The sequence below is a fragment of the Myotis brandtii genome, unplaced genomic scaffold, assembly GCF_000412655.1.
Source record: "Myotis brandtii unplaced genomic scaffold, ASM41265v1 scaffold727, whole genome shotgun sequence".
Classification (NCBI taxonomy): domain Eukaryota; kingdom Metazoa; phylum Chordata; class Mammalia; order Chiroptera; family Vespertilionidae; genus Myotis; species Myotis brandtii.
This window is the reverse complement of record NW_005370872.1, coordinates 164,313-182,196: the sequence shown is the minus strand read 5'-3', so window position 1 is coordinate 182,196 and position 17,884 is coordinate 164,313. Positions and strand designations below refer to the sequence as shown.

General features: G+C 42.3%; 1 protein-coding gene across 2 annotated transcripts in view; it reads left to right on the top strand.

Annotated features, from left to right (window-relative positions):
* The window catches only part of LOC102254069 (filaggrin-2-like), a 108,291-nt gene that overhangs the window by 30,014 nt on the left and 60,393 nt on the right, over nt 1-17,884 (top strand). For both annotated transcript variants that reach the window (XM_014530175.1, XM_014530176.1), the window contains exons 11-16: nt 809-862; nt 7,268-7,414; nt 8,405-8,488; nt 11,562-11,615; nt 12,537-12,812; nt 12,951-16,286. In XM_014530175.1, the coding sequence (XP_014385661.1) occupies nt 809-862; nt 7,268-7,414; nt 8,405-8,488; nt 11,562-11,615; nt 12,537-12,812; nt 12,951-16,286 (3,951 nt within the window). The remainder of the gene's footprint in view (nt 1-808; nt 863-7,267; nt 7,415-8,404; nt 8,489-11,561; nt 11,616-12,536; nt 12,813-12,950; nt 16,287-17,884) is intronic.

Below are 17,884 nucleotides of genomic sequence, written 5' to 3'. Positions count from 1 at the left end.
AGGTTCCCTGTCTGGGGGTTCCAAATCTGCTGTTGGTTTCTTTCACCACTGACTAGAGATATACAGGGTGTCCCCCCAAAATGTATACACACTTTGAATACCTACTAATTTCAATGGTTTTAAGGATAAGAAAGAAACAACAATGAAGCTGTTATCTGTTAAAAGTGTGGGCACAAACAGGTAGTTGGACATTCCCTGAGGGGTCTCAGATTGGAGAGGGTGAAGGCCAGACTGAGGGGACCCTTTCCTCCCCCCCCTACCCCAGTGCAAGAATTTCATGCACCGGGCTACTAGTATTCTATAAAGCAGAGTGAGCACAATATTTCACTAACTGTTGACAATAGTGTCATTAATAGAAAGAAACCTTTGAATGTCTTCCAAGTATATTTTGTGCTAATATTAATTATTAATGGAAAAAATGGTTTAGACCAACTACTTTCAAACTCAAATGATACTTAAACGATTGACTTACATTTTAATTTTTCACATGCTTTTGTGAATTACATTCCACTCCTTTCACAAAACCTTAACAGGGAGATAGGGTAAGTAGGTTAACCCATCATTGAAGTGTAGGAGATGATAATGTTTGAGTCATTTACAAATTCCCATGGAAAGTGTATGGGAGCACCAGGCAAGAGCCCAGCATTATGGTGCTCAGGGGAGCACCAGCCCTGGGTTCAAGTGAGAGAAAAAGAAATACGATCATCTCAACATTGACATTATCACAAACCCTATCTGCTGTGTCAGTTGTCATAGACTCTGTAAGACCACTGCAAACAAAAACAGTTCTCTCCCTTTTACTTTATAGAGTCCGTGGATTTCAGAAAATCACCTACACGTGGACAAATACTTTGCAAAACAGGTAAGAGCAGGCAGAAAAGAACTTTTCATGGGTATAATAGAACAATATTTTCTACAAAAGATTCATTCTAATTTTTGCTTCTTCGTTTATAGTAAAATACAAATTTTTAAATATAAGATAGTTCATATTTTAACTTTTGTATTAGTTAGGCTAATGGTTGTGACAAATGAACCTAAAGAGGACAATCATTCAAACACAATACAATTTCAATATTTTTATCAAGTAAACATTCCAAGCACTTTTACAAAAGGGGGGATGGGGGGAGATAGGAACTTTATTTCACAAAGTCATTCTGGGAAGCATACATGAGAGATCTGCGGTCTTCAATTCCAGATTTCTAAGACCACCTTGGGAAAGAAGCAGAGCTAAAATATAATACAATTACAGACATGAACACAAATCCATAAGCTACATGTAAAAGAAAAAATTGAATGAGCTTCATAATACAAGGGCCAAAGGAAAACAGAGAAACTCTGTCCAGAGTGGCTCAGTTGGCTGAGCATCCTCACATGCACTCAGAGGTTGCTGGTTTGATTTCCCATCAGGGCACATGCCAGGGTTGTGGGCTCCATGCCGAGTAGGGGTGTGTGCAGGAGGCAGCTGATCCATGATGTTCCTCTCTCATTAATGTGTATATATCTCCATTTCTCTCTCTCGCTCTCTCTCTCTCTCTCTCTCTCTATCTCTCTCTCAATCAATGAAAATATGTTGTTGATTTTAAGAGAGGAACAGAGAAAGGACAGGGTTGAGCAACAGATGGGGGAGCTTTCCCCTGAAGTGGAATTACAGGGAGAAGGGCTTGTTGATTGTAGTGAGGGTGCTCTCTCCCTTTGTGGGAGACAAATAAAATTCTTCATTTATTATAATTTTGTTCAGGAGCAGAACTACCCAACCATGGAATCCAAATAAATTCCTGTTCTGTACGTCTGGTAGATATAAAGAAGGAAAAGCCATTTTTTAATACAAATGTTGAAAAGGAAACCCAAATATCTGACATAATAGGTAAGACTGACTGAAAGAATGTGTGATATGAATCCCAGATACTGTGTAAGGGTCTGGCACATGTCACCAGGGTCCACCGAGGAGATTCAGGTGACCTTGGACGGAGGCAGGAGAAGAGGGAACCAGCACCTTAGCAGTGATTTTTTAGCAGAAGAGGATTCCTAGGAATTGAAAAAAATGCCAAAAAACTGAAATTGCAGATATAAGAATTGATGTCTGAGAAACTATTTCTAAAATAAGAGAGTAATGTACAGTGGTAGGAGATGAAGAAAAGAGAAAACAAAAGATTTTTTAAAAGAAAAAAATAATCAGAGCCAAGATACTTCTGAGAGGAAATGAGAAAGAAATGCATGAAGAAAAAAAGAGGTATAAAGAGATAACATCCCCAGAAAGACAGGCATAATTAAGGGAAATGGGCTGAGCCAAGAGGAAGGTGAAGTAAAATGAGAATGAAAGAGAGGTGGAATGAGGGTGGGGATTAGAGGTAGACTGAGGATGGAGGTAGGAGATAGACTTCCCTTTGATCCCTCTATCTAGCTTAATAAATATTTAGATATGTTTGGAATGAATCAAAGAAAGAAAGAGATAGAATGAGGGTGGAGATATCAGAGAGTAGAGGTAAGAGACAGAGTGAAGATGGGAGTTGAAATAGAATGGGCATGGGGATAGCAGGTATAGTGAGGGTGGGCATAGAAGTGTGCTTCAGGTTGAGCAAAGCTGCACTCTGTGCATGAACTTCACAACCTTCCGGGTAGGGCCTGGAACAACCCGAAGCTCACACACATCGGCCACACACCAGAGGGCCCTGACTTAACTTAGCTTCTATGTCTTCCTACTGCTCCCATGAAGGGGTTTCCACTCAATGATCCCCGTGGCCCCATCACAGACACTGCGTGCTTTTTTCTCCTTTGTGCAGTGATCGACAGTCAGGACTTTGCAGAATTAACTGATGGAGATGGACCACCTGAAACTTCCACCACAGCATTGAAAAGGGAGCCAGGTAAGGAGGTGGGAGCTCAAGGCTTGGGGTGCAGGAACCCCAACTAAGAGGCACTGTTTCCTGAGGTATCAATTCTGAGTTCATCCTATACCACGGACCCAGTTTATCCTGGACTCCCATTCTCTATGTTTATTTTACCTAACGTTTTGGGATGTGCAAGGTAATAAATCATTATATTTATATTTTTAAAATATGTGCCCTATAAATCCATAGGTCCTATAAATCAACCAATGCACCTATCTATTGATTATATACTAGTAATAAGCTACCGAAGTAGTGAGTTTATTTTAAAACTAATTCTGTGATTATAAAGTGTTGGTTTATACAGTGATTTCTACAGAGAAGAGAAAGCTAAATATTTCTTTATTGGAAGGTCATATGTCATCTAATCACAAAGTTTGAATAGCGTTGAGGGTCAATTTCTCCAGCTCTCCTGTGTTAGCAGAAATGGATAAGGTGTTCTGAAACCCCACATATGGTTTTAAGAGAGTTCTCCAGCAAGTCATGATATATAGAATGACTTTACAAAGGATCTTTGCAAATAGTGTCTTACCTTTTCCTTTACAACAACCCTGAGGAGTGAGAAAGATGGCCATTGTTACTCTTGTTTCAAGATGAGAAAACAAAATCACATAAATGTTTCAAATCTTCCCTAGAGTCTCATGGAGATAAAGGGAGAGACAAGAATAGCTTTCTGGATCTCTAAGCAGTTATCAAAGTGTTGTTTCCTCAATCCTTTGTGTAGCATTAATGGTCATAATATCTGTAGCACTTTATTGTAGAAAGTGGTGATTGCTTTTCCCTTCCTACTTTCCCAGAAGTATTAGAAACATGTCTTTTGAGGTAAACCCACTAGAAAATGAGCAAAACACAAATAAAGATGTACCTAGTCTTGATATTATAATAAGACAACATTTTAATTAATACTTTTATTCTAATAGTTCTCAATATCTATCAATGTAAAACATAAGTTTCCTTCAGTTACTAGAGAGTGCACATTGTGACTTGTGGCTTAGTGTAGGCAACGTCCTCTGAAAAGTGGTTCCAAATTAGGGCTATGGCTCAGACACCAGAGATTATTTTAAGGGCAGCAGGGGGTATAAGAGGCTCCCTACCAACAAGCCTGTCAACATGAGATTTCCAAGGTCTCCCCACAAAGAAACAGCAGATGAAGGAAGTTTGAAATGGCTATAGAAGGGTAAGAGGTAGAATAGAGAGAAGTGTAGGAAGGTAAAGTTCAAACGGAGCACAGGGGCTCTTTGCGATTGGCTTGTCTCTGCTATGGGGACATGGAAGAACATCACTAAGCTACAAGGCAGGTGATATGAAGGGACAGACCAGGTGACCTGTGTGCAGGCCATGGTATACATGGGTTTTCAAAAGTTTTCAAGTTGTATTAGGGAATTCCATGTTGCATTGGTTCCCTGGTCATACACTGAGACACCTAACAATCCTACTCCTTAGGACTTGATCCCTTAGAGTCAAACAGAGAGGAGAGACCCAAGAAGACATTTGTTCATAACTATAAACTGTAGTAGATAAGATTGTATTTCTGGACAAATATCGAGAGTCTAAATACAGAGCTCTGTTTTCATGATGAATCTTTTTCGGAGGTTCTCTATAAGCATTGATTCATTACTTCTGCGGTACCATTTTAAGCATTTAGCTATTTCAATCCTATTGGAATATAGGAGGAGGCAAGAGGCATTATAAGTGGTTGTTTGACTGGATGAGCACAATCAATTGAAATATTGAAAAAGAAGCAAGAATGCACTAGTAAATAACAATCATTTTTACTACACACTATCATTTATTAATACCAAAGAGTTTATATCTTATAAAGCAGAGTGAGCACAATATTTCACTATTGACAATAGTGTCATTAATATGAAACTTAGAATGCCTTTTTTTAAAAAAAAATATGTTTTATTGAATTTTTACAGAGAGGAAGGGAGAGGGATAGAGAGTTAGGAACATCGATGAGAGAGAAACATCCATCAGCTGCCTCCTGCACACCCCCTACTGGGGATGTGCCTGTAACCAAGGTACATGGCTTTGACTGGAATTGAACCTGGGATTCTTCAGTTTGCAGGCCGACGCTCTATCCACTGAGCTGAACTAGTCATGCTAGATCGTCTTAAAAGTATAATTTGATACCGAACTGGTTTGGCTCAGTGGATAGAGCGTCAGCCTGCCGACCTAGAGATCCCAGAATTCGATTCTGGTCAAGGGCATGTAATTTGGTTGCCAGCACATCCCCAGTAGGAGGTGTGAAGGAGGCAGCTGATGGATGTTTCTCTCTCATCGATGTTTCCAACTCTCTATCCCTCTCCCTTCCTCTTGTTAAAAAAAAATTTTTTTTGCTAACATTAATTACTTCTGGAAAAAGTGGTTTCGACCAACTACTTTGAAACGTAAATGATTCTTAAACGTTTGACTTACATTTTGATTTGTCACAGGGCTTTTGTGAATAAAAGTTCATTTCTTTTCACATAAACTGTACAGAGAGATAGGGTAAATAGGTTTTCCCAGCATTCATAGTGGAAGAAACTGGAGATGATAATGTTTGAAGGTCATTTATAAATTCACATGGAAAGTAAGTGGGAGCAGCAGGCAGGAGCCCAGCATTATGGTGCTCAGGGGAGCACCAGCCCTGGGTTCAAGTGAGAGAAAAAGAAATACGATCATCTCAACATTGACATTGGATGTTTCTCTCTCATCTGTGTGCGTTGTCATAGACCAGCCGTGGGCAAACTACGGCCCGCGGGCCGGATCCGGCCCGTTTGAAATGAATAAAACTAAAAAAAAAAAAAAAAAAGACCGTACCCTTTTATGTAATGATGTTTACTTTGAATTTATATTAGTTCACACAAACACTCCTTCCATGCTTTTGTTCTGGCCCTCCGGTCCAGTTTAAGAACCCATTGTGGCCCTCGAGTCAAAAAGTTTGCCCACCCCTGTCATAGACTCTGTAAGACCACTGCAAACAAATATTGTTCTCTCCCTTTTACTTTATAGAGTCCATGAGTTTCAGAAAATCACCTACATCTGGACAAATACTTTGCAAAACAGCTAAGAGCAAGCAAATAAGAACTTTTCATGGTGACAAACAAATAGTGTTTACCAGAAAAGATTCATTCTAATTTTTGATACTTCAGTTATAGTAAAATACAAATTTGTTTTCATATAAGATAGTTCATATTTTAACTTTTGTATTAGGTAGGTTAATGGCTGTGACAAATAACCTAAAGAGGACAATCACTCAAACACAATACAATTTCAATATTTTTATCCAGTAAACTTCCCAAGCAGTTTTAGAAAAGGGGCGTTGGGGGGAGACAGGAACTTTATTACACAAAGTCATTGTGGGAAGCACACAAATGAGAGATATGCCTTCTACAATACCAGATTTCTAAGACCATCTTGGGGAAAAAAGCAGAGCTAAAACCCTATATAATAAAAGGGTAATATGCAAATTGACCCTAACAGCTGACCAACTGGGAATGACTGGTCACTATGACACACACTGACCACCAGGGGGCAGACGCTCAATGCAGGAACTGCCCCCTGGTGGTCAGTGCGCTCCCACAGGGGGAGCTCTGCTCAGCCACAAGCCAGGCTGACAGCTGCGAGTACCGCAGTGGTGGCGGGAGCCTCTCTCGCCTCATCAGCAGCACTAAGGATGTCTGACTGCAGCTAGGCCTGCTCCCTGCTGGCAAGTGGACATCCCCCAAGGGCTCCTGTGCTGTCAGAGGGATGTCTGACATCCAGCTTAGGCCCAATCCCCCAGGGAGCAGGGTAAGCCAGCAGGTGGACATCCCCCGAGGGGTCCCAGACTGCGGAGGGCACAGGCCAGGCTGAGGGACCCCCCCCCCCCGAGTGCACAAATTTTTTTGTGCACTGGGCCTCTAGTATAATATAATTACAGACATGAACACGAATTTATAAGCTACATGCAAAAGAAGAAATTGAATGTAGTACATAGTAAAGGGGCCAAAAGAAAACAGAGAAACTCTGGCCAGAGTGGCTCAGTTGGTTGAGCATCCTCCCATGCACCCAGAGGTCGCTGGTTTGATTCCCCATCAGGGCACATGCCAGGGTTGTGTGTCCATGCCCAGCAGGGGTGTGTGCAGGAGGCAGCTGATCAATGATCTTCCTCTCTCATTGATGTTTATGTATCTCTATTCTCTCTCTCTCTCTCTCACTCTCTCTCTCTCTCTCTCAATAAAAATATGTTGTTGTGTTTTTAAGAGAGGCACAGAGAAAGGACAGGGTTGAGCAACAGATGGGGGAGCTTTCCCCTGAAGTGGAATTACAGGGAGAAGGGCTTGTTGATTGTTTCAGGGTGCTTAATCCCTTAGGGGAGGCAAATGAAATTCTTCATTTATTGCAATTCTGTCCAGGAGCAGAGCTACTCCACCAAGGAAACCAAAACAACTCCTGCTCTGTACACACAGTGGATATAAAGAAGGAAAAACCATTTTTACATTCAGGAGTTGAATGTGAAGCCCAAGCAAGGACTGACTGTAATGAGGCCTCTGACGTAATAGGTAAGGCTGACTGAAAAAATGTGTGATGTGAATCCCCGTACCAGGCAAGAGTCTGAGCCATTTCATCGGGGCTCTTGGAGATAGTAATGGTGGCCTTGGTTTAAGGTAGAAGAGGGAGGGAACAAGGGCCTTATGCAGCGAGGTCAACAGAAACACGTCCCCAGTAATTTGAAAAAATATCAAAAACAGAAATGGTAAATTTAAGTGTTGATATCAGGGTGTATGTTTCTATATTCAAAGAGAGGAAGGTATAGGGTAGAGAAAATTTTCAGAAAATCAAGATATTTATGAAAGGAGATAAGAAAAACCCACAGGAGAAGAGAAGGAGAGGAAAAGAGAGACACTTTTGCCAGAAAGAAACATAACATCCAAAAATGAGCTGTACCAGGAGACTTCATTTGGGGTGATGGGTGATTGATGCAGTGTACAAATGATGTCTTATTCAGTTGTACACCTGAATCCTGTACAGTTCTATGAACCAATGTTCTCTCAATAAATTGAATTAAACATAAAAATAACAAATACATTAAATATTAATAATATATAATTTGATGCCATTTTGAAGAGATAGGCTTTACGTAGGTACACTTCCCTTTGATCCCTCTATCTAGCTTAATAAATATTTAGATATGTTTGGAATGAATCAAAGAAAGAAAGAGATAGAATGAGGGTGGAGATATCAGAGAGTAGAGGTAAGAGACAGAGTGAAGATGGGAGTTGAAATAGAATGGGCATGGGGATAGCAGGTATAGTGAGGGTGGGCATAGAAGTGTGCTTCAGGTTGAGCAAAGCTGCACTCTGTGCATGAACTTCACAACCTTCCGGGTAGGGCCTGGAACAACCCGAAGCTCACACACATCGGCCACACACCAGAGGGCCCTGACTTAACTTAGCTTCTATGTCTTCCTACTGCTCCCATGAAGGGGTTTCCACTCAATGATCCCCGTGGCCCCATCACAGACACTGCGTGCTTTTTTCTCCTTTGTGCAGTGATCGACAGTCAGGACTTTGCAGAATTAACTGATGGAGATGGACCACCTGAAACTTCCACCACAGCATTGAAAAGGGAGCCAGGTAAGGAGGTGGGAGCTCAAGGCTTGGGGTGCAGGAACCTCAATTAAGAGCCACTGTTTCCTGATGTATCAATTCTGAATTTATCCTATACCACGAACCCAGTTTATCCTGGAATCCCATTCCCTGTATTTATTTTACCTAACCTTTTAGGATGTGCAAGGTAATAAATCATTATATTTATATTTTTAAAATATGTGTCCTATTAATCCATAGGTCCTATAAATCAACCAATGCACCCATCTATTGATTATATACTAGTAATAGGCTCGCAAAGTTGTTAAATTATTTTAAAACTAATTCTGTGATTATAAAGTGTTGGGTTTATACAGTGATTTCTACAGAGAAGAGAAGGCTAAATATTTCTTTATTGGAAGGTCATATTGTCATCTAATCACAAAGTTTGAATAGTGTTGAGGGTCAAATCCTCAAGCTCCTGTGTTAGGAGAAATGGTAAGGTGTTTTGAAACCCAAAATGTGGTTTTTAAGAGCATTCTCCACAAGTCATGACATATAGAATGACTTTTCAAAGGATCTTTGCAAATAATGTCTTACCTTTCCTTTACAACAACCCCGAGGAGTGAGAAAGATGGCCATTATTGTTCTTGTTTCAAGATAAGAAAACAAAATCACATAAATATTTCAATTCTTCCCCCAGAGTCTCATGGAGGTAAAGGGAAAGACAAGACTAGCTTCCTGGATTCCATGTTATTTCCTTTGTAATTCTGGATCTCAAAACAGTTATCAAAGTGTTGTTTCATCAATCCTGTGTGTAGCATCAATGGTCACAATATCTAAAGCAATTTAGTGTACCAAGTGGTGATTGCTTTTCCCTTCTTACTTTCCCAGAGGTATTAGAAACATGTCTTTTGAGGTAAACCCACTAGGAAAAGAGAAAAACATAAATAAAGATGTTACCTAGTCTTGATATTACAATAAGACAATATTGTAAATAATACTTTTATTCTAATAGTTCTCAATATCTATCAGTGAAAAACACAAGTTTCCTTCAGTTAAAGAGAGTACACCATGTGACTTTGGCTTAGTGTAGGCAACGTCCTCTGAAAAGTTGTTGCGAAATAGGGCTATGACTCAGACACCAGAGATTATTTCACGGGGCACCAGGGAGTAGAAGAGGCTCCTTACCAACAAGTTTCTCAACATGAGATTTCCAAGGTCTCCCCACAAAGAAACAGCAGATCAAGGAAGTGTGAAATGGCAATAGAAGGATTAGAGATAGAACAGAGAGAAGCGTAGAAAGGTAAGGTTCAAACAGAGCACTTGTGCTCTTTGCCATTGACTTGTCTCTGCTGGGGACAGAGAATGTAGCATCACTAACCTACACAGCAGGTGACTTAAAGGGACAGACCAGGTAACCTGTGTGCAGGCCATGGCATACATGTGTTTTCAAGATTTTTCAAGTTGTATGAGGCTATTCTGTGCTACATCAATTTCCTAGGCACACACTGATTCATCTAAGAATCCTATTGCTTGTGCAGTGATCAATAAACTAGATTCCTTAGACTCAAATAAAGGAAGAGAGTCCCAAGAAGCCACCTGTTCATGACTCTAAACTGTATCAGATAAGATTGTATTTCTGGACAAATATCTGGAGTCTAAATCCTGAGCTCTGTTTTCATGATGAATCTCATTCTGAAGTTCTTTATATTCATTGATTCATTGCTTTGGGTATATCATTTTAAACATGTAGCTTTAGCAATTGTATTGCTAAATAAGAGGAGGCAAGGATCATTCTAAATCAGTGATGGTGAACCTATGACACGCAAACTCATTTTTTTGGTTGATTTTTCTTTGTTAAATGGCATTAAAATATCCTATATAATAAAAGGATAATATGCAAATTGACCCTAACAGCAGAATGGCTGGGAATTACTGGTCACTATGACACACACTGACCACCAGAGGGCAGACACTCAATGCAGGAGCTGCCTCCAGTGGTCAGTGTGCTCCCACAAGGGGAGCTCTGCTCAGCCACAAGCCAGGCTGATGGCTGCCAGCACAGCAGTGATGGCGGGAGCCTCTCTCGCCTCCTCAGCAGCACTAAGGATGTCCGGCTGCAGCTTAGGCCTGGTCCCCACTGGCAAGTGTACATCCTCCGAGGGCTCCCAGGCTTCCAGAAGGATGTCTGACTGCCAGCTTAGGCCCAATCCCCTGGAGAGTGGGCCTATGCCAGCAGGTGGATATCCCTTGAGGGGTCCCAGACTGCGAGAGGGCACAGGCCAGGCTGAGGGCCACCCCCTCGAGTGCATAAATTTTTGTGTACCAGGCCTCTAGTATAAAATAAATATCAAAAATATAATTCTTTGTTTTACTATGGTTGCAAATATAAAAAAATTTCTATATGTGACACGGCACCAGAGTTAAGTTAGGGTTTTTCAAAATGCTGACATGCCGAGCTCAAAAGGTTTGCCATCACTTTTCTAAATGGTGGTTTGATTAGATGAGCATAATCAATTGATATATTGAAAATGTAGCAATAATATACTAGCAAATAACAGTCTTTTTTACTACACACTATCATATGTTAATGCTAAAGATTTTATATTCTATAAAGCAGAGCGAGCACAATATTTCACTAAGTGTTGACAATAGTGTCATTAATAGAAAGAAACCTTTGAATGTCTTCAAAGTACATTTTGTGCTAATATTAATTATTAATGAGAAAAATGGTTTAGACCAACTACTTTCAAAGTCAAATGATACTTAAACGATTGACTTACATTTTGATTTTTCACATGCTTTTGTGAATTAAATTTCACTTCTTTCACTAAAACCTTAACAGGGAGATAGAGTAAGTAGGTTAACCCATCATTGTAGTGTAGGAGATGATAATATTTGAGAGTCATTTACAAATTCACATGGAAAGTAAATGGGCACCAGGCAGGAGCCCAGCATTATGGTGCTCATGGGAGCACCAGAACTGGGTTCAAGTGAGAGAAATAGGAATATGACCATCTCAACATTGACATTATCACAAACCCTGTCTGCTGTGTGAGTTATCATAGACTGTAAGACCACTGCAAACAACTACTGTTCTCTCTCTTTTACTTTATAGAGTCCATGGATTTCAGAAATTCACCTACATCTGGACAAATACTTTGCACAACGGGTAAGAGCAAGCAAATAAGAACTTTTCAAGGTTATAAATGAACAAGTGTTTTTGTTTTTTTATTCAAAAGATTCATTTTAATTTTTTGCTCCTTCCCTTATAGTAAAAAACAAATCTGCTTTAATTTATGATAGTTCATATTTTAACTTTTGTGTTATTTAGGCTAATGGCTATGACAAATAAACCTAAAAGTTCAGTCACTCAAACACAATACAATTTCAAAATTTTTTCTTAAGCAAATATTCCAAAGGGTTTTAAAATGGGGGAGGGACTCTATTTCACAAAGTCATTCTGGGAAGCATAGAAATGACTGATCTGCCATCTTCAATACCAGATTTCTAAGACCACCTTTGGAAAGAAGCAGAACTAAAATATAATATAATTACAGGCATGAACACAAATCCATAAGCTACATGTAAAACAAGAAGGAGAATGTAGTGCAAAATACAGAGTGCCAAAAAACACACAGAGAGAAACCTGGGTGTTGTGGCTCAGTTGGCTTAGCAGCCTGCCATGCACGCAGAAATCTCTGGTTTGATTTCCCATCGGGGCACTTGCCAAGGGTTGCAGATTTTGTCCAGAATAAGATTGTGTTTAGGAGGCAGCTGATCCATGACCTTCTTCTCTCATAGATTTTTCTTCCCTCTCCCACACACACACTCTCTAAACTCAATAAGAAAATTTTTTTAAAAAAAAAGAAATCAGAGAAGCCCAGTGAGAGTGAAATATCTTGGTTCGGGCTCAGGGGACAGTGAGGGATAAAATATTGACCTACAGGTCGCAAGAGTGCAAAAGGCAGATCATGTAGGTCTGAGAGAAAAATATTCTACACCTGGGTTTTCAGAGCTTCCCACACTTTTTACTCTTTCAATTACTATGTCCTACAATGAGATCTTTAAGAAACATTTGCTCCTTCTGCAGGGAGAAGTTTTGAAGAGTCTTCAGGATTCAGTCCAGAAAAGAAGCCTCTAGTAACCTGTAGCTCTGCAGTTAGAAACCCTGAAGTGTTTTCAGGATTCAGTGCACAGGCTAAGCCCCCAGGACCCTGTAGCTCTGCAGGCAGAAACACTGAAGAGTCTTCAGGATTCAGTGCACAGACTAAGCCTCCAGGACCCTGTAGCTCTGCAGGCAGAAACACTGAAGAGTCTTCAGGATTCAGTGCACAGACTAAGCCTCCAGGACCCTGTAGCTCTGCAGGCAGAAACACTGAAGAGTCTTCAGGATTCAGTGCACAGACTAAGCCTCCAGGACCCTGTAGCTCTGCAGGCAGAAACACTGAAGAGTCTTCAGGATTCAGTGCACAGACTAAGCCTCCAGGACCCTGTAGCTCTGCAGAGAGAAACCCTGAAGTGTCTTCTGGATTCAGTGCACAGAGTAAGCCCCCAGGATCCTGTAGCTCTGCAGTGAGAAATCCTGAAGTGTCTTCAGGATTCAGTGCACAGACTAAGCCCCCAGGACCCTGTAGCTCTGCAGTGAGAAACCCTGAAGTGTCTTTAGGATTCAGTGCCCAGAGTAAACCCCCAGGACCCTGTAGCTCTGCAGAGAGAAACCCTGAAGTGTCTTCAGGATTCAGTGCACAGAGTAAACCCCCAGGACCCTGTAACTCTGCAGTGAGAAACCCTGAAGTGTCTTTAGGATTCAGTGCCCAGAGTAAACCCCCAGGACCCTGTAGCTCTGCAGAGAGAAACCCTGAAGTGTCTTCAGGATTCAGTGCACAGAGTAAACCCCCAGGACCCTGTAACTCTGCAGTGAGAAACCCTGAAGTGTCTTTAGGATTCAGTGCCCAGAGTAAACCCCCAGGACCCTGTAGCTCTGCAGAGAGAAACCCTGAAGTGTCTTCAGGATTCAGTGCACAGAGTAAACCCCCAGGACCCTGTAACTCTGCAGTGAGAAACCCTGAAGTGTCTTTAGGATTCAGTGCCCAGAGTAAACCCCCAGGACCCTGTAGCTCTGCAGAGAGAAACCCTGAAGTGTCTTCAGGATTCAGTGCACAGAGTAAACCCCCAGGACCCTGTAACTCTGCAGTGAGAAACCCTGAAGTGTCTTTAGGATTCAGTGCCCAGAGTAAACCCCCAGGACCCTGTAGCTCTGCAGAGAGAAACCCTGAAGTGTCTTCAGGATTCAGTGCACAGAGTAAACCCCCAGGACCCTGTAACTCTGCAGTGAGAAACCCTGAAGTGTCTTTAGGATTCAGTGCCCAGAGTAAACCCCCAGGACCCTGTAGCTCTGCAGAGAGAAACCCTGAAGTGTCTTCAGGATTCAGTGCACAGAGTAAACCCCCAGGACCCTGTAACTCTGCAGTGAGAAACCCTGAAGTGTCTTTAGGATTCAGTGCCCAGAGTAAACCCCCAGGACCCTGTAGCTCTGCAGAGAGAAACCCTGAAGTGTCTTCAGGATTCAGTGCACAGAGTAAACCCCCAGGACCCTGTAACTCTGCAGTGAGAAACCCTGAAGTGTCTTTAGGATTCAGTGCCCAGAGTAAACCCCCAGGACCCTGTAGCTCTGCAGAGAGAAACCCTGAAGTGTCTTCAGGATTCAGTGCACAGAGTAAACCCCCAGGACCCTGTAACTCTGCAGTGAGAAACCCTGAAGTGTCTTTAGGATTCAGTGCCCAGAGTAAACCCCCAGGACCCTGTAGCTCTGCAGAGAGAAACCCTGAAGTGTCTTCAGGATTCAGTGCACAGAGTAAACCCCCAGGACCCTGTAACTCTGCAGTGAGAAACCCTGAAGTGTCTTTAGGATTCAGTGCCCAGAGTAAACCCCCAGGACCCTGTAGCTCTGCAGAGAGAAACCCTGAAGTGTCTTCAGGATTCAGTGCACAGAGTAAACCCCCAGGACCCTGTAACTCTGCAGTGAGAAACCCTGAAGTGTCTTTAGGATTCAGTGCCCAGAGTAAACCCCCAGGACCCTGTAGCTCTGCAGAGAGAAACCCTGAAGTGTCTTCAGGATTCAGTGCACAGAGTAAACCCCCAGGACCCTGTAACTCTGCAGTGAGAAACCCTGAAGTGTCTTTAGGATTCAGTGCCCAGAGTAAACCCCCAGGACCCTGTAGCTCTGCAGAGAGAAACCCTGAAGTGTCTTCAGGATTCAGTGCACAGAGTAAACCCCCAGGACCCTGTAACTCTGCAGTGAGAAACCCTGAAGTGTCTTTAGGATTCAGTGCCCAGAGTAAACCCCCAGGACCCTGTAGCTCTGCAGAGAGAAACCCTGAAGTGTCTTCAGGATTCAGTGCACAGAGTAAACCCCCAGGACCCTGTAACTCTGCAGTGAGAAACCCTGAAGTGTCTTTAGGATTCAGTGCCCAGAGTAAACCCCCAGGACCCTGTAGCTCTGCAGAGAGAAACCCTGAAGTGTCTTCAGGATTCAGTGCACAGAGTAAACCCCCAGGACCCTGTAACTCTGCAGTGAGAAACCCTGAAGTGTCTTTAGGATTCAGTGCCCAGAGTAAACCCCCAGGACCCTGTAGCTCTGCAGAGAGAAACCCTGAAGTGTCTTCAGGATTCAGTGCACAGAGTAAACCCCCAGGACCCTGTAACTCTGCAGTGAGAAACCCTGAAGTGTCTTTAGGATTCAGTGCCCAGAGTAAACCCCCAGGACCCTGTAGCTCTGCAGAGAGAAACCCTGAAGTGTCTTCAGGATTCAGTGCACAGAGTAAACCCCCAGGACCCTGTAACTCTGCAGTGAGAAACCCTGAAGTGTCTTTAGGATTCAGTGCCCAGAGTAAACCCCCAGGACCCTGTAGCTCTGCAGAGAGAAACCCTGAAGTGTCTTCAGGATTCAGTGCACAGAGTAAACCCCCAGGACCCTGTAACTCTGCAGTGAGAAACCCTGAAGTGTCTTTAGGATTCAGTGCCCAGAGTAAACCCCCAGGACCCTGTAGCTCTGCAGAGAGAAACCCTGAAGTGTCTTCAGGATTCAGTGCACAGAGTAAACCCCCAGGACCCTGTAACTCTGCAGTGAGAAACCCTGAAGTGTCTTTAGGATTCAGTGCCCAGAGTAAACCCCCAGGACCCTGTAGCTCTGCAGAGAGAAACCCTGAAGTGTCTTCAGGATTCAGTGCACAGAGTAAACCCCCAGGACCCTGTAACTCTGCAGTGAGAAACCCTGAAGTGTCTTTAGGATTCAGTGCCCAGAGTAAACCCCCAGGACCCTGTAGCTCTGCAGAGAGAAACCCTGAAGTGTCTTCAGGATTCAGTGCACAGAGTAAACCCCCAGGACCCTGTAACTCTGCAGTGAGAAACCCTGAAGTGTCTTCTGGATTCAGTGCACAGAATAAGCCTCCAGGACCCTGTAGCTCTGTAGTCAGAAACCCTGAGTTGTCTTCCGGATTCAGTGCACAGTGTAAGGCCCCAGGACCCTGTAGCTCTGCAGTGAGAAACCCTGAAGTGTCTTCTGGATTCAGTGCACAGAATAAGCCCACGGGACCCTGTAGCTCTGCAGTGAGAAACCCTAAAGTGTTTTCAGGATTCAGTGCACAGGCTAAGCCCCCGGGACCCTGTAGCTCTGCAGTGAGAAGTTCTGAAGTGTCTTCGGGATTTGCTGCACAGAATAAACTCCCAGGATCCTGTAGCTCTGCAGTGAGAAGTCTTGAAGGTTCTTCAGGATTCGCCGCACAGAATAAGCCCCCGGGAGCCTGTAGCTCTGCACTGAGAATTGGTCCTGATGCGAACGGTAAGGACTGCCATTGCTGGGATTAGGACACCAGGAGTCTGTGCTCAGAGCTCCTGTTTCTCTGAACACACACCAAGGCCTGGGAGCCCTGCCTTGATTTCATGCCATTTAAAAAAAAAAGTATTTTATTGTTCAAAGTATTACATATGTTCCTCTCTTTTTGCACTTTAATCCCCTCAATCCCTAAACCCCCTATAGAAAACTGTAATGAACAAAATAAACTAACAAACAAAATAGGAATTGACCCATAGATTCAGAGAACAGACAGACAGCTGTCAGATGGGAGTTGGGGTTGAGGGACTAGTTGATAAGGGTAAGGAAATTAAGCAAAGAGGAAATAAAGCTCTCATACACAGACACAGACAGCAGTATTGTGATTAACAGCAGGAAGATGGAATAGGGGAGGTACAACAGGGCAAAGGGGGAGGAAATGGTGATGGAAGGAGACTTGACTTGGGGTGGTGAACACACAATTCAATATACAGATGATGCACTGCAGCACTGTATACCTGAGAGCTGTGTAATTTCGTTAACCAATGTCACCTCAATAAATTCAATAAGATAAAATAAATAAAACTACAAAGAAAGAAATCAGTCTAAATTGAGGCTTAAGATTCTTCTAGTTCAATGGCAGTGTGTCTTACTCCTGTGTTTAGACATAAAATCCCCCAATGTGGTGGATTACACACTGATGCCCACCTATTCACTACCTATTCTGTATAGAGTAGAGAAAGTGGGAGAGTTAGCTATTGGTTAAATTTTTCACAAACCTGTTCAAAATTAAATAGACTCTAATTATTGATAGAAGAAAAAGTGTCTAGATGCCCGGTCCAGCCCCAGCGGTCCAGGGGTTTCCAAAGGTGTGGACAGAGTCGGCGAAGAATGTTTTACACGGAGACAGCATTCAGAACTCTCTAGCTCTCTTTAGTCTTCATGGATCTCCCTGTGCCTGGCTGAGGCCACAGAGAAAGATCCTGAGGCAAGTTGAGCCTTTATTTTTATAATCAGAGGTAAACAAGGTAGTGATTACCAAAGTTACACTGTTCTTGTGAGTTTCACTTGTTTTTTGTTCTTGTTGCACTTCCCTCAGCCCATTAGCTTCCCAGGTAAGATCTAGGGAGCTTCATAAGGTCAAGCCTAATTATGCTTAAGAGGACTGTGCCCTCTAAGCTGGGACTTGTTTGTGACTTTGCCAACAGGTCAGTCCGAGGTTTAACCCTATAGAGGCTCCCCACATGTCACCCTTCTTTTACTTTTATGCTACTATAATGAAAGTTTAACTTAAGCATCAAGAACAAAAAGCTACCATAATGACAGTAAAGCTTAAGCATCAAGATCAAAAAGCTACCATAATGAAAGTAATACTTCAGCATCAAGAACAAAACTCTGGCTATTAAAATAATAACAAAACAATCCAATGCAAAACCCAAACTACAGACCATAATGAAAGTAAAACTTAAACATCAAGCTCTGGCTATTAACAAAATAATGCTAATGTGTTAACATTTTTAAAACTAGTAAGAATAATAAAACAATGGCAATGCAAAACAGCAATAAGTGAGTTTCTGCTAAATGAAAGTTTCTTTTGCTGATTTACT